The 24,606-nt window shown below is 39.5% G+C and overlaps 1 protein-coding gene across 25 annotated transcripts in view; it reads right to left on the bottom strand.

Moving 5' to 3' along the window:
• Nucleotides 1–24,606, bottom strand: part of CADPS (calcium dependent secretion activator) — a 469,919-nt gene that overhangs the window by 115,314 nt on the left and 329,999 nt on the right. For 24 of the 25 annotated variants that reach the window (XM_045078225.1, XM_045078255.1, XM_045078257.1 and 21 more), the window contains 4 exons: nucleotides 21,748–21,935; nucleotides 4,071–4,172; nucleotides 2,284–2,347; nucleotides 1,745–1,868 (listed from right to left, as the gene is read on the bottom strand). In XM_045078225.1, coding sequence (XP_044934160.1) covers nucleotides 1,745–1,868; nucleotides 2,284–2,347; nucleotides 4,071–4,172; nucleotides 21,748–21,935 — 478 coding nt within the window. Of the gene's footprint in view, nucleotides 1–1,744; nucleotides 1,869–2,283; nucleotides 2,348–4,070; nucleotides 4,173–19,475; nucleotides 19,635–21,747; nucleotides 21,936–24,606 lie in introns of all 25 variants that reach the window. The other variant, XM_045078278.1, reaches the window with a different exon arrangement.

The raw sequence follows: 24,606 nt of genomic DNA, 5'->3' as shown, positions 1-24,606 counted from the left end.
TGTCTGAATTAACAATCCCAGCATGCTTTGAAATTGGTGTCACAGCCACTTTTGCAGAGGTAACACCAAAAAGTGGCTGAGCCAATCACGGACAAGGAAGGAGAGAAGCAGAAGAGAGCAGGTAGTGTGGAATGAGGTACTTCTCTGAAAAGAGAGTTGGAAAAAAAAAGATTGGTTTCTTCAAAGAATCCCCAGACCTAAAAGTCACAGTGCAAAAGATAATTAACACAACCAAGAAGAATTGAGGCACAAAAGGAAATTACAGATCGGCTGATCTACTTTGGAAATGAATGCATTTTTACTTACAGATCTTAAAGTTTGTTTTTGGATATATTTATCTGAAAGAAGAGAGCATATCTTACCAAAAGACTAGTAATAGCTAGACCAAGGCCTACGAGGCAACAGCCATGGCAACCGAACGTTTCTTGATCCCATCCCGTCTCTGGCCTTGCCTAGAATTATTAGGTACCTGGTTGACTTTACCAAATACAACCAATCATTATGTCCTGGGAAGGTAAGTGCTAGAACAATTATTTGCTAACATAGCCCCTTAATGATCTTCTTGTTCCTCTATTTTTGTCACTCATTACCAAGTCAAGAGTTGATAAACATCCTTTTAGTGCCCAATTCTTAAGTGTTTCTCCCTGGGTGCATAGCAATGAATTCATTACCACTGGTACACAATTTGCATTGTCAGACAGACAAAATTGAGAAAGAGAGGACATGTAATGTACAGAACACTGCGATTTGACATGATCTTAACCTAATTCTCTAAAGAAACAAGGACTTCGGCAGGGTAAGTGATAGGGTTTTGGTGGTTGGTTAGACCTTTTTTTTTTCCCCCAGTCAAGTCCTGAAGGCAGACAATGGGCATTTGCTGGTTTTAGTCAGGTGTTTCACATGTGAGAGAACATCAGATTCCAGAATGCGGACACATTGAGTTTTGCACACAGAACTTCCACATTTATACACTTACACCACTGGTCAAGTTGGGTGTGGTTTTCAAATCACCCTATAGCAGCCAACAGGGTAACAATGAAAAGTGATTAATACCTTTGCAAATGAATAGGTCCCAAAGAACCATATCTTCTCAAGTAGAGTTTACTCAAAGTGCCTTTTGGGTGATTACTTGGTCATCAGTGCCTGCTTCCCTAAAACTTGAGAGGGCTGTGGTAACAACCATCCTAGGTCTGGAGCAACAAGAATGAATGAGATCTAAAGCAAAGCAGGAGCTATCAGAGACAGCTGGACACTAACCTGCCATCAAGTTTGAAATGTTACCAAAAGACGATACTTTCAAGGGGCAAGAAAGAGTTAAGCAAAATCTTGATGTTTCAGTTCCATGCTTGTTCTACCTCCAGTGCTATCAACAGTGGACAACAAAGGGCTTTGTTTTCCTCTATTTAAGGAAGGTAACAATCCTACAGAACTCTTTCATAGGAAAACATTAGTCACAGAGCAAACTTAGTGCCAACACAGACTCTCAGAAGGACCTTAGTTACCTGATCACATCTTACATTCAGTATTCTTCCCTTACAAAGATGGTTCCCTGTGCCCCTGCTCTTCATTCATTTATTTGGCCACAGCCAAGGAAGCTTTCACATTTCAAGTGCTTTCAAGTTTCAATTTAACATACTCAGATGGACCACTGTTTTCTGGTGCCCATTAGAAAAGACAGACTCTTCTTCCCCAGGGAGGCATACCAAAATTTAAATAAAAAACTGGGGGCAGAAGGGAGCCTTACCTTCGATTTTGGCATATTCTGATAGCCGGGAATAGTTGACTAAAGCAGCCTGCTCTAGACATTTCCGGATGACTGTTTTTACCTCTTCTTGTGGTACCGGGGTCACGATATCTTTCATCAAAACCTTTTGGTGGAAAAAAGAAAGATTATTGAGATGGTTCAACCAAATGTGTTACTCATTTATATTTCTTAAAGAGCTTGAGTTTAAAATGAGTTGTGAATGCCTCCTTGTGACTTAATATTGATTGAGAGCCATCGTTAAAGAGAAAACACAGAACCATAACGCACAGATAGGATGGCAAAGCCCATCTACGAATCGGGGAAGGGCCAGGAACATATCTTCAATATATGCTAACTATTTGGGAGTTTGGAGATAAAATATCTAGAATTTTGGCAGGTTCCTCACGTTTATTCTGGTATTTGATGAATGGTAAATGAAGCCTTGAAAAATGACAAACTAGGTCATTCAACTACAATATTTCATTACGATTATGTTCATATCTGTATCTATGTAATCTGTTTTTTACTTTCATTCTTACCCTTTCCAAGAGTGATAGAGTAGCTTTTAAAGCACCTTCAGGTCGACCAAATGGAAAGCAATACCTAAAAAAGAGAAAATTCTTCAGGTTGCCCAAATATATTACATTTTAGCATGAAATATGCTCTGATTTGATTCCTATAGCAACTCTTTCTGAGGAACAGAAAATGCTTTTTATTTTGTCACGTTGTGTTATGTTAATCTGAATTCACACCATATATGTGTGTATATAATGTATATATGTGTATGTGTGAATAATGACTAAAGAGAGACTCTGCAAATGTCTGCAGCAGAAAGAATATTTAGAGTGATGACATAAGGCTCTGTTTAGATTCTATTGTGAAGGAAAACCATTTGTTAGCTCTCATGTGACCTTCTATGTGATCAGAGACCAGCACTAAAAAAGTATTAGTTGAAACAGGTTAAAATCCAAATACACTTATTCAAGTCTCCAAAGGATTACTATAGGAAATGAAGGAGTGTATTTTGAACAAATTCATGCTTTTGGTAAGTGTCCTTCTTTAATTGTGATTTTTAATTATTATTGGATCTTTTGTTATTGGCAATACCTCTTGTGTACAGTGTGTAATCAATAAAAATTTGTCCAGGGGTATTTTGGTGGTACAGATGGAACTATGTCCTGGATTCCTAAGAGTTCCATTGACTATTTCAGGCTGTCACAGACCCTTCCAGACACTGTTCCTTATGATACAAAGGGACCATCAGAGACTACTTAAATTCCGACTATGACCTATGCAGGTGTCCTGTGGATGGCCTGGCACAAGTCCTTAACTCTCTCAGCCTTGGGTTCATTTATATTTGATGGGGATTATAATAATGACCTTACCAAGTTGTTCTGGGAATAAAAAACCAAGTTAATGCCTAATTACCCTCTAATCCTGTATCTTGTGGTACAGGAAGTGTTTAATAAAAAGCAACTATTAACTATGCTATTATAAATGTTTTTACTATCTTTGAGTTACAATTTCAGGATCTCTAGAACCACCAATGCAGCATTACAAATATCTGGTTGGCTGCAAGGGAGAAGTGGACTATATGGTGCAAGGCTGAAGCCTTGGACCTGCTTGCTATCTTGTGTTGTGGGGAAGAGTCAATCTGCTAAGGCTGATCTAAGTTTCTTTCTTTCCCTGCATAGACAGCTAGTCCTGTTTCTGAGGTAAGGGAGAAAGTGGAGACTCTAGTGTGGATCCCACTGCCTTCCTTCCCTGTTTATGTGATCTGATTCTCAGGATTTCTCACTGATCTAGGAACCTTGAAGAAACTTCACCTTCACCTTTGTTAATATATTTTAAAAGAACAGACTGATGACCAGAGTCAGCTTGCACAAGAAGGGCTCTGTCCTTTCAGTGGAAATAAAACACACTTAAGAATGCAAAGTCTTGGGGTGCCTGGGTGGCGCAGTGGGTTAAAGTCTCTGCCTTTGGCTCAGGTCATGATCCTAGGGTCTTGGGATCGAGCCCCACATCGAGCCCCACATTGGGCTGGCTCTCTGCTCAGTGGGGAGCCTGCTTCTTCCTCTCTCTCTGCCTGCCTCTCTGCTGCTTGTGATCTCTGTCTGTCAAATAAATGAATAAAATCTTTAAAAAAAAAAAGAATGCAAAGTCTTCTGGCTATCATGGAATACTGTCCTACTGGTTTTCGCTTCCATTTGGTTATTTCTAAATCTCCAATATGTCTCCTGATAGGTTAACAGACAGAAAATCAAGCCCTTTATTAAACTCTCCCCAGTGTCACCCTCCTAATAAACCCCTCAACCCAGATTCTCACCTAAAATGTGTAATCTGATTTTCCAGTAGAACTCGGAGTCTCTCTTTGATTTCTTCGAAACGTTCCTTTTCTTCAACAGTCACGGTTCCAATTCCATCAGGCCTGAAAGAAGACATGTCATGAAGTGACGGGAACCTCATATGCTGACACCATGCAATCAAATCTTTAGCAGGAGGAAACTGTCCATTTTAAAAGAATGACTACAATGATCAATGTGACCTTAGGAAAAGTCCTGCTTTTCAGCTCTGGCTACTAAGGGGCATGGGGTATTTTGGGGATTATTGTCTGGAGACATTTGTAGAACTGTCGCTCACTTATTATAAAATGGTAAAATGTACAAACTGGTGGCTGTAAGGCCCAATTTCTAGACCTTTTATTTGGCTCACAGCTTCTTAAGATTTTGAACTCTTTGCCAGCATTTTCAAAGTTAGGAAAGTCTTATAACGCAATTCTTTTGAAAATTCAGAACAACTGGTCTTAATCAGTGAGTGCCAAGTAAAAGCTACTTCCTTAGCTGGGGCAGGCACTCACCTGTCCACATCTCTAATTTGTATCTCTCTTGTAGATCTCTTGTAGATCATGGACACAAATTTCTATGAAAACCAGGAGCTTTGTAAATGTCTGTCTTTCTCAGTGTTAAATGTTCTTAAGTGACTCAATTTCCAGCTTACAATTATACACGTTCAGATTAACTTAAGCACTCGTGTTTTAACTGAAGAAACAAACTATAAAACATTGTGAAAAGTAAAAGACACTGATAAAAGAAATTAATGAAAACAGAAATCAGTGGAAAGATAATCCTGTATTCATGGATTGGAAGAATTAATACTGTTAAAAGGTCCGTACTGGGGGCGCCTGGGTGGCTCAGTGCGTTAAGCCACTGCCTTCGGCTCAGGTCATGATCTCAGGGTCCTGGGATTGAGTCCCGCATCGGGCTCTCTGCTCAGCAGGGAGCCTGCTTCCCTCTCTCTCTCTCTCTGCCTGCCTCTCCATCTACTTGTGATTTCTCTTTGTCAAATAAATAAATAAAATCTTTTTTAAAAAAATGGTCCATACTGCTGCAAGCCATCTACAGATTCAGTGCAATTCTTATCAAATTCCAAAGGCGATTTTGACAGAAATGGGAAAAACAATTCTATAATGGAATTATATGGAACCACAAAAGACCCAAATAGCCAATGTAATCCTGATAAAAAAACAAAGGTAGAGACATCACAATTCCTGATTTCAAACTCTGTGACAAAGCTATAGTAATCAAAACCCTATGGTACTGGCATGAACACACACACACAGACCAAGAGAACAGAACTGAAAGCCCAGGAATAAACCCCTGCATAAATGGTCAACTAATATTTTTGACAGGGGAACCAAAGACACACAATGGGGAAAAATAGTCTCTTCAATAAATGGTATTGGGGAAAACTGGATATTCACATGCAAAAGAATGAAACTGGACTCCTATCTTATATCACTCCCCAAAAATGAGCTCGAAATGGATTAAAGACTTAACCAAAAGACCAGAAACTGTAAAAATCCAAGAAGAAAACAGGGAAAAAGAGCTCTTTGACATTGGCGTTGGCAACGATTTTTTTGATATAACACTAAAAGTACAAGCGACAAAAACAAAAACAGACAAATGGAACTACATCAAACTGAAAAGCTTCTGCACAGCAAAATGAAAAGACAACCTATGGAATGGGAGAATATGGAGAATATATTTGCAAACCTTCTATCTTATAATAGATAACAGAAATATAGAAGTCACAAAAATCAATAGCAAAAACCCACATAATTCAGTTAAAAAATAGGTAGAGGACTTGATAGACATTTTTCCAAAGAAGACCTACAAATGGCCAAAAGATACATAAAAACAACACTAAGCATCAAGGGAATGCAAATCAAAACCACAATGAGATATCACCTCACACCTGTCAGAATGGCTAGTATCAAAAAGACAAAAAATGTTGGTGATGATGTAGAGAAAAGGGAATCCTTGTGCACTGTTGGTGGGAGTGCAAACCAGTACAGTCGCTGTGAAAAACAGTATGGAGTTTCCCCGAATAGTTAAAAATAGAACTGTCATATGATCTAGTAATTCCACATCTGGGTATATATCTGAAGGAAAGAAAATCACTGTTTTTTTTTTTTTTTAAAGATTTTATTTATTTATTTGTCAGAGAGAGAGCGAGCGAGAGCGAGTACAGGCAGACAGAGTGTAAGGCAGAGTCAGAGGGAGAAGCAGGCTCCCTGCGGAGCAGGGAGCCCGATGCGGGACTCGATCCCAGGACGCTGGGATCATGACCTGAGCCGAAGGCAGCTGCTTAACCAACTGAGCCACCCAGGCGTCCCGAAAATCACTGTTTTGAAGATATATCTGCACCCCTATGTTCACTGCAGCATTATTTACAACAGCCAAAAGATGGAAACCACCTAAGCGTCCATTGATGGATGAATGCATAAAGGAAGTGAATGGATATATTATGTAAATTAAGTAAATATATTATGGAATAGATTTATTTTTAGATGATGGGATATTATTCAGGCATAAAAAAAGGAAATGCCTGCTTGTGACAACATGGGTAGAACTTGAGTGCATTATGCTAAGTGAAATAAGTCAGACAGAGAAAAACAAATACTCTGTTCTCAAATGTTGAATTTGAAATAATCATACTCATAAGGATAGAGAGCAGAATGATAGTTGCCAGAGCCTGAGAGGTAGGGGAAATAGGGAGCTGTTGACTAAAGGGTACAAACTCCCAGCTATATGATGAGTAATGTACAGCACAGTGACTACAAGGAACGGTACCTTATTTTTATACTGGGAAGTGGTTAAGAGAGCAGATCTTACATGTTATCACCCCCACAAAACAAACAAACAAACAATAAAGGGTAATTCTGTGAGGGGATGTAGGTGTTAATTAACCTTGTCATAATAGTAACTTCACAATCTATATGTGTATCGAATTATCACATGCTATACCTCAAACTGATACATGGTATATGTTAATACCGCAATAGAGCTGGGAAAAAAGAACAAACCATGTATGATGCTTTTGATGTTAGTGAACACTTGCTCATTTTAATAAAAAGAAGGACCTTAGCAAAAATAAGTGAATTTCAGTTTAATTGCAGTATTCTCATATTTCTAAATCACCGTTAGATTCACACACATTTTTTCCTATTTGCTTTGGACCACTCAAGTTGAAAATACAAAGGGAAGCTGCATATTTATAGCCCAAATTTATCTGTGCCAAATTAGACGTAGGATAATCTGACCCATTCAAAGACTTCAGCTTCCCAGATCCCGTAGTGACTTGTTTTGACTACTGGCTGAGCCAGTTTGCAGATTGGTGTGTCACCATGAAACTTCTATTGGAACATTCTTCAGTTTGCAAATGCAAGTCATCTTGAGACCAAACAAATGGTCTTATTTATAGGCCTTCTCAAGGATCCAGCATAAGTTGGGAAAATCCTGTATACTAGACCAGTCTGACTGCACAAAAGACTTGGCAAATGATAGCAATGCACCTCCTGTTAGGGGTTAATTGGTCAGCTTCCCTTCTTTTTAAATATTAAAAATGCCCTAGTTGGGGGAGGAAAAAAAAAAACAACAAGAAAACTTCCCCTCCCCCACATTATAAAAATCACCACTAAACAGTAAAATTCTATAAAATCCATTTCCTCACAATCCCCTGAACTTAAATGAAGAAATAAGACCAAATGGTAAATATCAGGTAGGTTGTTGGAATCTGTGAATGTGCCCTTATTTTCATAATTTTTTGAAAAATCTTAAATGTTTATATACAAAGTTTATTTAACAACACTTTTTTACAATGAAATATCCATGAATCTGTATTTAAGTCTCAGGATGAATTCACTGGCCTGCACAAAATACATGTGACAGTGGTAACTTCTCATGTTTCTATTATAGTCTGCAACTTTCTTTAGGTATGGTTTTTTAGATTTAGGTTTTGCTTACACAAAATATAGTTCTCTAATGCACTGAACACATTTATACAATTGGTATGTGCATGCACACACTTGATTTGGGAAAATGGAAACCATTTTAACCATTTGGTTTCTTAGCAGGGCATTAGCCCAGAGAAAAATGCTATTAAATATAATTTATAAATCAGGGGCACTTGGGTGGTGCAGTCAGTTGAGCAACTGGCCCTTGATTTTAGCTGAGGTCATGGTCTCAGGGTCCTGGGATCGGGCCTTGTGTGGGGTTCCACACTCAGTGGGGGAACCAGCTTGAGATTATCTCTCTCTCCCTCTTCGCCTCCCCTTTCCCCTGCTAGCATGTACGTGCACACTCTTGCTCTCTCAGAAATAATAAAGTAAGTAAGTAAATAAATAAAATCAATCTTTAGAAGTATAATTTACAAAGAGGAGTTTACAGATGACAGGCAAAAACACGGAAACCATTTCACATGGGCAGCCCAGAGATGTGTGTGGCAAGACAGAAGCTTCCCTGATGAAAATCACCCATTCTTCACTCAATAAGCCTTCCAAGGCAATTATTAGGCAATTAGAACGTAACTTTTGGATTTGTTTTTGAGATGATAAAAACTAAGCATTTAGTGTGTGCCTGGCCTTCTCAGTTAATCCTCACCACAAAGGGTATTATTATGAACATGAAATTTGATTATATTTCTTTCCCTTTTGTTCTGATGATTCACATTTGTGGTTATTTAAGGTAGCAGCCACTTCCACTTCCCTGACAATCTCTCCTTCATCTCCTTTCTGAACACTATTAATCTCGCTACTCAAAAAAGGTACATGACTAAAAATTGTATTCTTTTCTTAAATTTGCTTCTTAATTGCCTATGTCAGTGTGAATGGTTTTCTCTCAAAATAAATGAAACAAACTAACTTTATGTCTGGAAGGTAAGTAGTACAGAATTCACCAACAAAAACAGGTGATTAAAAAAGTTATGATTTGACATTGAATGCAAATTTGTTTGCAGTTGCCAGAATTGTGCTAGAATGGTACAGGGGATAGAGGATGTTATTTTACAAACTGAGGAAGAGACATGCAGGAATAATAAAATTTGCCAAAGATCATAGGTTGGAATCATATCAGAAAGTAAAAATATCCTTTTGGGGGGTGCCTGGGTGGCTCAGTGGGTTAAGCAGCTGCCTTCTGCTCAGGTCATGATCCTAGAGTCCTGGAACTGAGTCCCGCATCTGTCTCTCTGCTCAGCAGGGAGCCTGCTTCTCCCTCTGACCCTCCCCTCTCTTGTGCTGTTTCTCTCTTTCTCTCTCGAATAAATAAATAAAATCTTAAAAAAAAATACATCTTTTTTGGGGGCTGAGTTTCACATAATTATTTTTGGAAGAAAATTCTGTCAATTTATTTTCTGTTGATCCCTACAACGTGTCAATGTTAATTACACAGGCTTAGATTTCTATGGAGCTACTAACTAAAAATCCTGGCTCAGTATTTTGGGGAACCCTATTCTCACAGAAGTAATAAAATACTTTTCCTAGAGAGGTAACCCTCAAACCTGAGCATGCCTCAGAATTACCTGGAGGATGGGGCTGAGAATTTGCTTTTCTTCTTTTTTTTTAAAAAATCTTTATTTATTTGATAGAGAGAGAGAGAAAGAGAGAGAGCCTAAGAGTCTGGGAAGAGGGGCAGAGGGAGAGGAGAGAATCTCAAGCAGCCTCCCTGCCAATCCCAGAGCTGACCATGAGATCACAACTCAAGCTGAAAACAAGAGTCAGCGCCCAACCAATGGAGCCACCCAGGTGCCCAAAAATTTGCATTTCTAACAAGTTCTCTGATGCTGTTGATGCAGGAGCCACACTTTGAGGACTGTGCTTTAGAGCAAGGAAATATTTGGTGGTTTGCTCTTTTAGTGGCCGAAAGGGTACATTTGATTCAGGGTTACCAGTTTCCCTTGGATTGGAGTGAGTTTGGAAGCAGAGATCTTCTCCAAGTGTAATGGTTCATTTACAAAGCCATAACCCCCTCCAATGTGGTGTATGCACTGTTTCAAGGTAACATCCCAAGCAGTGCTAGTTGTGAAATAAATAGAGGAACTGTATTGGTATCTCTCAGAAGCCCTGGGTTTTTGTTTTTGTTTTTTTCTGGAAACATTTGGAGGTGATTCTATAATTGTAATAAAACTGGCTCTGGATCTTGCTCCCTTCCCCATACTTCTAACACTTAAGGAGTCACAAAGAATGAGAGAAGAGGGATAAAGTTGGATTTCAAATTCCTAACTAGTAAATCCCAAGCTGAGATGGGTCTTTACTTAGAACACATATTTAGAAGCCCCAAATCCCCCATCCTCCTGTGTCCTGAATGGTGCATTTTCTGCCCTCTTATTTTTTGGCTTCTTAGCAACCACTGTTGCCTCTTAACACCTGAATGTCCTTTGGAGGAATGACCTTGGCCGCACTGTGAGTATTCTCGATGGGGGTGGGGGGGGCAGGTAAAGTGGGATCCTATTTTCCTGCTGTTTATTCTAAGGGCCCTACTATAAATCAGTGTCTGCCTTTCATGGTCACTGCACACATAAGCAGGACTATGACCTAAGCTCAGCTAACTGGACACCACACGGAGAAACCACACGGGGTAAATACTGCAAACACAGAAGAAGCAGGTGCAATTTGCTCACCCTAGTAGCTGTAGACCGTCCTCATAGTTCAGTAGTTCTTAATTTTTGGTTGTACTTTAGAACCATGTGAAAGCTTTGAGAGGTCTCATCCTCAAGCTCTTGATTCAATGTGTCAAGTGGGCCAAGACATCTTTCACTTCTAAAGCTCCCCAGGTTATTTTAATATTTATTTTAATATGCCATTAAGGGCTGCTTTTGTCCTGTTACCTACTTTTCTGTAGCTGCCTTGACTCCAGTTTTCCTCTCCCTTTCTTTGAGGCTCCCAACATCACACCCCCAAAAACTCAAATGATAGATGATCCAGACTTAGTCCTTACTTATACTAATCTGATGTGAGTTCATAAAGCACGTATCTCCTCCTTTTTAGTAGAAGGAGGGGATATGTGCTTTCATAGTAGAAGTGTGTGATGTCTTTGAACCTAGCTTTAAAATCCCATGTGTGCTCATGCGCACGTGTGCACACGCATGCGCGCGCGCACGCGCACACACACACACACACACACACACACACACAGGACAAGGAAATGAATGTGGTCCCAGGTCTCTGGTTCCACCTAACTGCACACTGGCTAACAGCTCACTTCTTGTATATCATGATCCTGCAAACCTGAGACCACCTGCAGGTCAAGTGCAGTCATTTTTGGAGCCCTGTCAGAGACTGAACGCTCCCCCACCTGCAGGACACCCCTGCCACCAGAAGTGGGTCTCTCAGCCATGACAGACTATATCACATCTGACACAGCAGGCATCTCTTGAATCCACCTTTCACGTTTTTGGCAAACCATTTTCTCACTGTCCTTCACAAAGTTGACATTTTTGGCAGCACGATAGGAAAGATGTCATGTCGGCTGCTCTTCAAGTCCTTGTCACTGTGGTCAGCAGCAGTTCTGTCACCTTCACTCTCCTCACACTCTCCCATCTTGAGCCATGTCACAAATAATAATTTATCTAGAGTTGGGTCTTCCCTTTTTTTTTTTTCTTGTCGGACTGAAACTACCATAACCCAGCTGCTCATCCTTTAAGTTACTAGTTACACAGTGTTCCCCCATTCCCCAAATGCTTCCAGGGTAGAGCTTATGAATTAATATCTATTACTGGAGTAATTGAATATGATTAAGTGGAAGATTTTATTTTGATATTTGAAATTAAGTGTGAATAATCTAGTCAAAGAAACCAAGTGGTAGCAGCTTTGTGAAAGTGAATTTATCTCCTTGGGTCATTAAACTGTTCCTACACACCCAAGTGAGCTCACAGATTCCTGGTGTTTTGTTACCCTGCTGGCCCAGTTCTCCACATTATGTTGAAAGCTGGGACACAGAACCCTTGTTTGGAAGGTTAGGTATCTTTTCAAGGTCAGGTCACTAAATTAACTGAAAGCTTACAGTGACAGATGTGTTCTGATATTGCATCTATTTAGTGATCAAGTGTGGAACCCAGGTGGGAAAGAAAATGTATGGATTCAAAAGAGGAAGAGTATCTGGTCCACTTCTCTGCATACAGCCAGCTTTAAGCTCCAATCACTACCAACAAGGGGTAGAACTCCAGCTGAAGTGGGAATATACTTTCTCTCCAAATGCAAATGTCCACATATGCTGGTGTAGGCACCGTAAACATGATATATTCTCTCTCTCCAAATGGATGCATGCCTGCAGACCGCATTATGGATCCCTGCAAATGTCCTTAAACAAGCATGATAACTGAATCCTACTTGCTACTAAATTGTTCCAGCCCAGAAACATGAGAGCTTAAAGGGCCAGAGTGGGACAGAATATCTTAGTAGATGTTCCTTGCAATGCTCCCTAAATAGAACGTTGAGGCCAAACACACTCTCTTAACCTCTCTTTTTAAACTGACTTCTAGCAACTCTTTTTCCTTACAACTTTTGGAGTGATACCTTTGAATTTAATCCTAGAATGGAATATTTTCCTTTGTTTCTTTCAAGTGGCTAATAACTACAAATTCAAGAGAACACCAAAACATTATCATCTCAAAAGGAGACATCACTGCTTGCTCATCTGGATGGCTTCTATAATCTCTAGCTTAATTATACACTGTAATTAGAACTCTCACATCCAATAGCCACTGCTTCATTATGAAAGCCCAGCCTTTCCTTTTCCTCTCCTCTCCCTCCAGCCCAAACCCCTTTTCTAATTATGCCCTGATGCCCTGGGGCTCAGACACGCTGCTAAAACAAATATATCAAAGTGTTTGTTTCACAAAGACTAAGATAGGAGGCAACAACAAGCAGTTTCTACCACCTTACAAATGGGCATTGAAGCTTCTTGATGTTGGCTATTATTAATTTGAGAAAGAGGATTGGAGAGGGCAAAAATATATCAGTGAGGTCTTCTTTGACTTGTTTTCTGTTTTTCTAAACACATAGCTAAAACCCAACAAAATCAGAAGGTATCTTTGCTCTCTCTAAAGATGGGAGTGCTTGAAATCTCTCCCTACCGAAAAAATCTCAAAGAATATGGATACTACTGATATAGGGACATGAGTCAAAGTGGTTTAGGCTCAGTCCAGGTGCTGAATGGAGAACCTAAGAGGCGATTACAGAAATTGTATAAAACGTATGCATTGCAGGAAAGCATGTATTTTTTTTTTCCCCAGAGAATGATCAATTTCCAAATTGATACTATACAGATTTTTCTCTTTGAGGAATAGGAGAAGAGATAGGATTTTTGTTCATTTGTTTCTAGACAAACATAGACAACTAGGCTTTAGATTCTACCCTTACTCTTTATGAACAGACTTCTGAGTAGTTAGACCAGGAATATACGTTGTTTTTTGGTATCACAACCACCCTGGGAAGGGTGTGACATCCGAGAATATGTTTTCACCCCAGTGAATTCAATGACCAGAGGATGAGGACACAGGTTGAAATTTTAGAAAGGAAATGCTATTACTTGATGATTTGCTATGGGCCGGAAAGATTGCTCCAATGGAACAGATAATTCAGCACATTCTACAAGAGTTTATGTCTGAGTTGGAAAATCTGCTGTGTTTTTTAAAAAAATATATTTTATTTATTTATTTGACAGAGAATACAAGCAGGCAGCAGAGCAGACAAGAGGGAGAGGGAAAAGCAGCAGGTTCCCCATGGAGCAGGAAGCCCAATGCAGGGCTCCATCTCAAGATCCTGGAATCATGACCCAAGCCGAAGGCAGACGCTTAATCGACTGAGCCACCCAGATGCCCCAAATCTGCTGTTTTCATGGGGCAGATTTCCTTTAGGAATGGAATCACATGGCTTAGAAGTTTGAATATAAGATCTAAAGAGAATTGCTTCTTGGGATGCAGGCTTTTGCTTGAAATGTGCTTGATTCCCTACACCCACCCCCAAGTATTCCCGATTAGATAAGGTTGCTTCTTTAGAATTTAAAGAGCAGGGCACCTGGGTGGCTCATTCGGTTAAATGTCTGCCTTCAGCTCAGGTCATGATCCCAGGGTCCTGGGATCGAGTCCTGCATTGGGCTCCCTGCTCAGCGGTGAGCTTGCTTCTCCCTCTCCCTCTGCCTGCCACTCCTCCTGCTTATGCTCTCTTTCTGTCAAATAAATAAATAAAATCTTCAAAAAAATAGAATTTAAAGAGCATGACTCAGTTACATATGCAAGGCCAACCCCTGCTCAAAGCTGGAAGGCCAACCAGCCACACCTCCCCAAGCACACTAATGTCTTATGTGAGTGTGGAACATTATACCAAGAATGTGGGGGCCACTGTCCTCCCCTATCCATGCTTGCCTGCTACTGAAGTGCTATATTCAGAGATCAGTAAAACTGAATCATCCCTGCTACACAGTCTTCTCCCTCCCATCTTTTGGGAAGGGAGAGTTAAAAAGCACTAGACATCATATCTTAAGGAGTGTATGTGTATGATAGAGATGAGAGGAAGGAAGTGAGAATAAGGAGAGGGAGAGAATGGGGAGAAACATGAGACTGGAGTGAAAGAGAAATATTTACATGTGCAAAAATGACTGATTTACTTCCAGGAAGGCATTCACAAAGCAGAAATAAAAGAAAATATTATACAACATGGATTGGGAATGAGGAACCAACACTAGAGGCAAGGAGATGGTCAATGAAGCATTTTCTGTGCTCCAGGGGAGAGAAGACAGACACCTGAACTCTGGTAGTGGCACTGAAGAGAAGGAGAAGTGGATGGGCTTGAGAGATACTTAAGGGCACTGACCAGGCATAGTAATTAAATCCTTGGGATGTGCTGAGGGAGAAGGACTGCTCCCATGGTTCTACCTTGGGAAGCCAGGTGGATGGAATTACTCACCGACTTAGGGGGACTGGTGGAGTAACAGAGGAGAAAAATGAGTTCCTTCGGATGGTTCAGTAACTCAAATCTAACCCACAGGGATCACAGAGTCTCTGCACAGAAGCAGCACCTTGGCTCCAGACACATCTCCCAAAGGAATCCTGGGACGCGTTTTCAAAGATTTCTAAAACTCCTGCTCTCTTACATCTGCTTGCAGACTCATTAATCTATGCAGCTTACTTTGGATTGGGGCGGTTGGCATTATGGATTTGTTAATTGCTGATACAATGTACTTTCTACACAGGCCATATGTGAAGAGCAGCACTGGCATTCAAGAAATGTTAAATAATAATGTAAATGAGAAAAATTTCCAATCCCAATAATAAAGGGATCCAAGGAACATTGACGCAACTTGCAATCATCAGAGCTGTTTGATTGCCTTGTCACTGTGGGACAGTGACCAAAGTGATGCTAATCTAAATGTCATCTAAAAAGAATACTAAAAATATTATGGTGAAAATTAAGTACTGCAACCTTAGGAGCTGATTTAAAAATTAGAAGATATAGCGATTTACATCTGTGGGTTTTATGATCGCCAAGTGCAACCAGCTGAACATACTCATATTTTCTTTTTCTTTCCTTCTCTCTTTGAGAAAATGGGTTCAGTTTTAAAGAGCTGTCCCAAACTCACGTTCCCTCAATCAGTGGTTCTTTTTAAAAGATTTATTTATTTATTTATTTACTTGAGACAGAGAGAAAGAAGAGAAACAGCGTGTGAGTGGGAAAAGGCGCAGAGAGAAAGGGAGAGAGAGAATCTTCAAGCAGACTCCCTGACAGGTGCAGAGCCCAAGGCGCAGCTCCATTCCAGGATCATGACCTGAGCCAAAATGGAGAGCTGGCCAAGCACCAGATTGAGACAGTGGTTCTTAAACATTGCTACATATTAGAATCAGTAAGGGAGATTTTCAGAACAAAATGCTTAGACCATATCCCAGATTAATTAAATCAGAACCTCTGCAGGTGGGGTCAGTAGAGTAGAATTTCTTAGGTTCTCCAAGTGATCCTAGTGTGTAGCCAAGTTTGACAACCAAGGCCTTAACTAAGCAAGACCTGAAGACCTAATGCCATATAATTACTGATTAAAAGCCCAGATGTCTGGCTCCATCTAAGGCTGGCTGAATCAAATTATCTGAGGCTAGGATCTAGTAGTCTCTTTTTAAACAAGCTCCCTATGTGATTTCTATGTACACCACAGTGTGAGAACTACTATTGTACAAGGTGAAAATCAGTGGTGGCAACTCTTCTGCCTCCAGACACAGAATAAGTTTGTGTAAAAGAAAAAAATGCAAGTAAAAAGGAGAAATTCAGTCCATCACCTGGGAGTTTGTTTTTTTGGACTTTGTGGAGGGGTGTCCCATGCATTGTGGGATATCTAGAAACTTCCTTGGCCTCTACCCACTAGCTGACATTAGTACCACTATTGTCCTCCCCTCCTCAGGATGACAATAAAAAATGTCTCCAGACATTGTCAAATGTCCCTTGGGGGGAAAGATTGCCCCTTCCTCTCCCGAATCAAGAACCACTGTTCTATAAGATCCCAAAATATATAGATGGTTCCATATCTTCCAGTGTCTGGAATTATAAAGAGCAATCATCTTCCTGGTTGACCACATGTGTCTACTTTTGATTATATGCCGTGGATTTACATAGGCACACGGAGATGCGGTAAGGATTCCAGAAAATGTAGGAGAAAGTCAGTCACCGACAGCTGAGTGGTCATTTATGATTTTCAGCTGCAACAGGGCAGGGCTCTGCTAGTTTTTAATAGGTAAGAAGTTAATAATTATGTAAAAACTGTATTTTACCTAATTTAAAGCTGGTTGTGAGGTGACATTAGGAATGAGTTCTACTGTCCAGTTAAATTCAGTTAAAGGGCAATTAGTTTCCATGAGTCATGACTGCCTTCCCAATCTAGGCCAAAGAATCCATAATACCTCCAAATGCACATAGTTTTCATCCTGGTAAAAGTGGTTAGGAAGATAGTTTCCCTAAACCCAGAGGTTATTAACTAATGTTCAAAAGAGACTCACTCTGTCTTATGTGGTTTAAAACTCCAGATACACTATGGTTCTCTTCACAAGGCCAGAATTACCAGGGGAACCATGTTGATTTTGGACATTTTTAGGATGAAAATGGAAAATACTTTAATTAGTTCAGATGACTGCTATAGTATCTAGCCTGCAAATGTTGAAACTCTTATCAAATGACTGAATTTGGCATTTTACAAAATCCACAAATGCAAGCGCCAAAGTCAGACTCTCTGTGTTTGAATGAGGATCAGGTACTTGTTTGCTACAGATTAAGTGACTGAACTTATCTGAACTTCAAACTCCTTAGATGTTAGATGAAGTGAATTAATAATACTTCACGGGGATGTAATACAGATAAAATGAGATAGTGAGTCTAAACAGAAATTCACACAGTGCCTGGCATATAGCCACTTTTTAAGTGGCAGCAATTATCCTTACTTGAATTAAACTTTATTTAAGGGATATGACAATGGCTTATTTCATTTGTTATTGTAACCCACAGAAGATAATTTTATTTTATTTTATTTTTAAAAAGATTTTATTTATTTATTTGACAGACAGAGATCACAAGTAGGCAGAGAGGCAGGCAGAGGGAGAGAGAGAAGAGGAAGCAGGCTTCCTGCAGAGCAGACAGCCCAATGTGGGGCTTGATCCCAGGACCCTGGGATCATGACCTGAGTCGAAGGCAGAGGCTTTAACTCACTGAGCCACCCAGGCGCCCCTCACAGAAGATAATTTTAGAGGTTGACGGGATATCATGATGCTACGATTCTATGTGTTCTTCCTGCAGTTGAGAAAACTGAGGCACAGAAATACGATATATAATTCCAGATTCATGCAAAACAGACTCTAAATCTCAGATTTCTAGAATCTATACACAGTGCTGATGTAGTGCAAAGAGGAAGAGCTTTGGACTCAGAATATATGAGTTTTCCACTTATATTTGTAGACATTCAGTTTCATCCTCTGCAAAGTGAATGTAAAAAATAGCTGACCTGAAAATGTTATAGCAAATCTGATAGAATTATGAGAGTATAAACTGTGGAGTGCTACAAAACTGATACTTAATATTACGACTTCTTCTGCATTAAAAAAAAAATGCAATACACACATATACCCTGGGACACACATAAGCTTCTTAATGTACCACTCAAGATCCTCTCGGATAGTTTTTGCTGGCACAGGGCAGGCTCGTTCAAGTGCCGCAGTTCACTTTAACTTTCAATGCTGATCACTCCAGGAGCAGCACCTTGGATAGCAACCAGAGGCTTAGGGGCCTATAACTATTCTCTACCCTCTTGGCAGTCTGACTCTCATAGGGAAACACAAACAGAAACTGCAATTCACCTCCATCCTTATATACTGAAAGTTTCAAAAACAGAGGTCCACAATGCATCAGGGCTTTCTTTGACTTTCACTAGCAGACCTGGACATGTTAATTGACAGCCTGCCACGTTCTCTAAGAAGTGAAAGTTGGTATTTTCATTCAGTTTGCCTACAAGTAAACTTATATATTTTAGGACCTAGAAATAGTCCACTGGCAAAATTCATAGTGAAGCATAAAACATACTTGCTTGTGAACTCTGTGTCACTTGGCAATGTCAGGGTCAGAATGTCAGTTTCAAAATTAAAAAAGAACTTTTTAAAAATGTCAATGTTAATTTGTGGCAAGGATAGAGAAGGTGAAGAAGGACATAAGGATAACACTGGAAATAACGGCAAATCTAGTTTAAAAAGGGGGAAAAGCCACCACTTTGCCATTTTATCAAATCACAATGAGAGTAGCCCTAAAGGACAAAGAAAACAAAACAGGAAAAATATAATTTTAGAACTTGAATTTTAGAGCTTGGCTTCAAGGTGACCTCATTATATAAGCGATTCTACTAAGAGCCATTCATTTAGTGATAGGCTTTATGTTTTTATTATAAATCATTATCTAAAGATAGCTTTGTTTCATGAAATCAATGCGGAAATGAGAAGGGTTTGCTAGAAATGATGGAGCTACTATAAATGTATAGACCCGGCTTCTGATAACCCATTCTATTTGTTCCTTAAACATAAATTCAGAATTATAAAGCATGGATTGCTTATTATGAATGACTTGGTAAGGTACCAGTCCCTCAACTAGATGCCATTAAAAAAGCAATCTGATTCATGATTCTGTTTACATATTGCTCAGTTTTTTCAATATGAATATATTTAAGAGTCACTAAACACCTGACTCAAATTCAGTCCTAATGCATGGTATTTTGCCCATTGCTAGGATTTTCTGTTAAAGTGTACCTTTGAAAACCTTAAAGGAACAGAAACTTCAGAAATACACAAAGCTTGCTGTTTGGTAGGGTAGAAGTCATGGCACAGATGGGGGGAATGTCCCAGACATCGTAAAACACAAGTCAATGCACACATAACGTCTTACCTTTTGGGCTCTGGATTTGCCTGGGCTTTGTAATCTTTTCTTTTTTTGGATTCCTTTTTGGTATCTTTTTTAGCCTCTGGTTCAGATGGGGAGGGAATTTTGCTCCCTTGAGGGTCTGTATTTGGTGGCAGCCCACTAAGGTATACATGCATTTGTTGACTTTGGAGAGGGGGTGGTTGCATGGGGCATGCACAGAGGGCGGCCAGCCACAGAAGAATCAAGAGCACGCACGCATGCACAAACAAAAGAAAGAAAAAGAAGGATGCGTCAAACAGCAAAAGCAAATGCATTCAAACTAAAATAATAAGCAAAAAAAAAAAAAAAAAGAAGAAGAAGAAGAAGAAAGAAAAAGATGCAAACTTGCATAAGGAAAATCGGAACTGAAAAGAAAATAAGAAATCCAAAACTGTTTCCATGACAAGATGTATAAACCTAACTGTGAATCAAGTGGCAGTCTTACAATATGAAATCCAGACAATGTGTATCATAATTCATGATGATGTTTACCAGGGAGTTTACAAAAACACTTCATTATTTTATAACACTTTCTTATTCAGTAACATATGTAGAATACAGTGTGACAACCCAGAGAATATAATGCAACTTCTCTCTCTCTCTCTAAAGAATTCAGTCCAAGAGGCTGTAACAGATAGTCATCAAAGTGTACATATTTATAAAAAGCAGAGTTATACACAGATACTCCCCAGGTATCAGAGTTTTCATAAATATTTTTTATGTAAATAAAAGGTCATATGCCTGGCTAGCAAACCTTGTAACAATGGGAGGTGTTGAAAACCTTGTTGCCCGTTAAATATTCAAACCTACAATGCTATTGTTACCTACTTTTAAATGTTGAAGTTGCATCTCATAAAACCTACCAGTGCTAGAGAAAAGAAAGGCACAGGACAAATCTTACAGATATTTCAGTCATCTAGCTTGCAAAGATGAAGATAACTGACAGTCTGATTTAAAATAAATGCAGTCAGATCGGGACCCTCCCACATGTGAATTTCCCCACAGCACCAACTTTTTTGGATTTCTGAAGAGACCTAGTTTTTCCTGGATGTGCCTTTCCTGGGTTGAGGTGCTCGAGGTAATTCAGGCTTGTCTTCCTAGTAATGTGAGGCTACATACATTGGGATAGTAAACTGGCTGTGGTAATGTGGAAATTTATTCCATGTCTTCAGAGCCAAATGGTAATGTTCCTAAATTATTTGCTGCTTTGCATTATTCAGAACATGGATCTTTTCCTCCAGGAGCTGGGCAACGTCTAAAGAAAGAGAGTACTTAGTATGGAGTTAGAAGAACTGATGTTCTAGTCTTATCTATAAAACCTATAAAATGAGGGGGTTGGTTACACTGTGATCTCTGAAGTTCTTCCCAGCTCCATGGTTAAACTGTAAGTGTTATGATTATCTTTGCCTTCCAGCTTCACCTAGCTTATTTCAGCTCTGGAAGTGTGCTTGGCTTTCTCCTTCAGCAGGGCATTTGTACATGCTGCTCCTTTTGCCTGGAAGCACTCAACTCCTACACATGCTTCAGTTCTCAGCCCAAGCCTCTCTTCCTCAGGGACACCCTCCCTGCCATCCTAACACCCTGTCTAAGCTGTCTTCCTTTATTAAATGCTAGCATGGAATATTATTTCTTGTCATCAGAGCACCAATCTCTGTGTAACCCTGTCCTTGTTTGCTGTCTTTTATGCTCACCGTGTATGCTGACTGTGTACCAGAGGGCCTGGCACTCAGTAAGGAATCATTAAATATCTATGGAATGAAAGATAACGAAGGAATGAGGAGAAGAACAAAGGTAAAAATTTATGAAGCTCTTGTCTTGTTCTTGTGCTGAGCCCACCTGCCTCCTCTAAAAAACGTGATGAGGACAGTATCAACCCTGTTTTACAGAACTGTGGTATGGAGGGTTTCATTACCATCCAGCATCTCTGCTAGTAAATGGAAGAGCCATGATTCAAACCTAGATTTTTTTTTTACCTTCAGAGACCACTTCAGAAGTTCTGTTTGCCATTTCTTTTAAATTTCTTGAAAGGAAAAATTAACACCTTTGTGTTCCTCTGTGTGTGTGTGTGTGTGTGTGTGCGCTACAGAAGGAATGGGAATGGACACAAAGTTAGAGATAATTCTAAAAGCAGGACCAACCACAAGCCATTGTCAGTGCCTTAAAATATATATATATATATATTATTAATATATAATATATAATAATATATATATATTTAAATATATATTTGGAGAAATACCTCTCAACAAGTGCTTACCTGTTCCCGTGGACATGGGATGCACAGAAGGCAAAGCTGTAGTGGAGGAGGGTGGGGTCAATCATGGCGCCATTTTCTGCCCGTTCAAGCAAGTCTCTGAGGTAGCAGAGATGTCGGTGACACCCTCGGACTCCGTTTCGGGCGCAATACTCATCTAGGACAAACACCTGGCCAGGACTGAACCAGCCCTGTTTGGGGAATAAAGGAAAGACTTTCTTTTAAATACAGGTTTTTGTTCTTGGTGGTGGGGTTTTTTTGTTTTTGTTTTTGGAGCTGCTTACAGTTGAGGTGACTGGAGAAAGGGGTTCAAAAATTGCCAGAGCCAATACCTTTTGATTTATTCTAAGTGCCAGCCACTGTGCTAACCCCCTTGTGTGTGCTGGCTGCTTGTTATTGTACCAGCCCTGAGAGGTAGGTCCTGTTATCCTGTTGGATGGGTGGGGAAAATCAATTTGAGGAAGGACATGGAATTTCCCTAGGATTTCCCTAGGATCCCAGAGCTTGTATGTGCTGGAGTCTGCAAATCAGAGAGCTTGATTCCAGAAACAGAATCTCACCTGCTGCTCTAACACTGAACCATATACCTTCCAAGAGCATTGGTGTGGGGACAGGGTGAAATCTGGGTTACTGATAAGAGGAAATAATAACATGAGGTCTTAGGTTGGTATTATGCTTTATACAAAGAACTCCACTTGAGCCCCATAGCAATCTCCTGAGGTGAGCAGGGTAGGTTTATCTCCCTCTAGATAAGGAAACTAGAGAGCAGGGCTGCTAAGTGACTCACAAATAATACAAAACACAAGCAGCATGGGCTTACTCAAAGTCTTCTGTTTTTCCTACTCTGAAGCATTAAGAAATATTAGGATTGGTCTACATAAATGCCAGGACTTCATTAATTCTTTCACTTTGAAAGGAAATCCTTTTTAAATTTAAAAATGAGGATCATGACACAACTTTGCAAAGGGAGCAACGAGACTAAGTTTTCAAATTGTGAACCAGACATGATTCAGGTAAACTCAGAGGTGCTTCTGGTGCCCTGGCTTAGCATCTTGTTTGATCCCCCCCACCCCCTGGCAATTATTTGTTTTCTTATTGTTTATTTGCTTGCTGTATGATCAGATGAAACTCTGCTATAAAAGAGAACCTTGATGGGATCTCTGATTCAGAGCAGATTGGGAAGCATGATTGCATAGAAATCACTGCCTCCATGATGCACTCAAAAAACCAGAAGCTCAGAAAGGCCAAGTGGCTTGCCACTCAAGGTCACCCATCAGCCAAGCCAGAAATCAAATCACTTCTTTTGGTTTTGGTACCTTTCAGAGGCAAAAAGGTACAGGTTTCCTTCACTATCTGAAAATGGAGTATTCTTACAAAACCTTTCATAAGCCAAAATGGTGTCAAGTGAAGAAGCAATCACCATTCCATAAAAGTGAAAATCCTCTTCAGATCTCTTTTGGTTATTGAAAACAAGTACTAATATAGGTCTTTTCGTAAAAGCGAAGTGGCATCAAGTGAACTTCTGGATAGTGATGGGGGTGATGGCGGGGGGAGGGCAACCTGTAAACCGATTTAGGTTGGTACTTTGTAAGCTGGGAATTTAGAATTGTTTAAAATATAAATTTAATTTTATTTTGAGGGACCTCTCTGAGTCTTGTGAATATCACTCCATCTTGGGAAAGAAAAGGCAAAAGGAGAAAGTGATGGCGTGTGTGAGTTGGGGGGAGGGCAGATACAGGCCACAGAAGCACAGAGAGAGAGGCCTCTGCAGTACTCTGATCTTGTATTAGTAATCTGGGGACTCTTCGATTGACAACATGCAGCTCAGCAATGCATCCAACGAAAGACGGCATCTTTCCTATTTCAAATTATAAGTTACTGCAGAGGGCGGGAGAGTAGTCGAGGCAGTGGGCTGCCCCTATAGGCAACTTCTTTGCCACTCCATCTGCTACCCCAAATGCTAAATCTTAGAAACAACACTGCTGTGAAAGATTAAAATATATTTTCTACGACTCAGATGACACCAAGTCTTTTGTAGATGCCAAAATAGCTGCTTTGAAAAGAGTTGAAGAAATATCAATTAGGAACTCAGTCGAAGACACAGAAAAATTTATGTATCCCTGCTGGTCCGTCTCCAAAACTAACTGAAAAAAAAAAAAAAAGATTGTAATAATGAGAAAATGAAATATATAGAGGCAGAAGATAAGGTCCTTTTAATTGCTGTTATTTTCTGAAATTTTGGTATATGATTAATAGATTACAGGTAGACAAAAGCAGAAGGAAACTATTTTATGGCATTTGTAATTAAGTTTGGATTTTGGAGCATCTTTTTAAGCCTATACATGATTAATAGGAGGCAAGTTTCAAAATTTCACTTCTGGTTTAATTTTTTATGCTAACTCTCCTTAGTGACTGAATTTCTTAGTGAAAAAGAAAATTGTTTTTAAAATGATGTGAAAAAAGTCTTGAAAATAATATATTTAAAACAAATTCCTCAAGAGAATAGGAATTAAGCTCAGCGGCATATTCTTACAACTTTCATGAATGCAATTTATAATTACATGAATAATCACATAATCATAAGAAACACATTTAAGAAAAATTGCCTTGCAATGCAAGGTAAGCTTTTTTTTTTTTTTAAAGTCAAAGTGAAGTGTTCCTTTCCAATTTGGCAAAGTTCAGACTCTTCTGATGAAGTGATTCTAAACCCGAGATCATCAATGAATGTTTTATGAGACGCAGATTAATAAATTATTCCGTATATCCCGTTTCCGTATTTAAGACTATTTTATCTACTATTTTTAATTGTTTGGCTTCTGGTTACAGGAAAAAAAACAGAATTTAAAATAAAAAATAGTAAGA

This window comes from Mustela putorius, unplaced genomic scaffold (assembly GCF_011764305.1).
Source record: "Mustela putorius furo isolate JIRA1106 unplaced genomic scaffold, ASM1176430v1.1 tig00000095_pilon_pilon_pilon, whole genome shotgun sequence".
NCBI classification, from domain to species: domain Eukaryota; kingdom Metazoa; phylum Chordata; class Mammalia; order Carnivora; family Mustelidae; genus Mustela; species Mustela putorius.
Note: the sequence above shows the minus strand (reverse complement) of the source record. Positions and strands in the feature narration are given on the sequence as shown.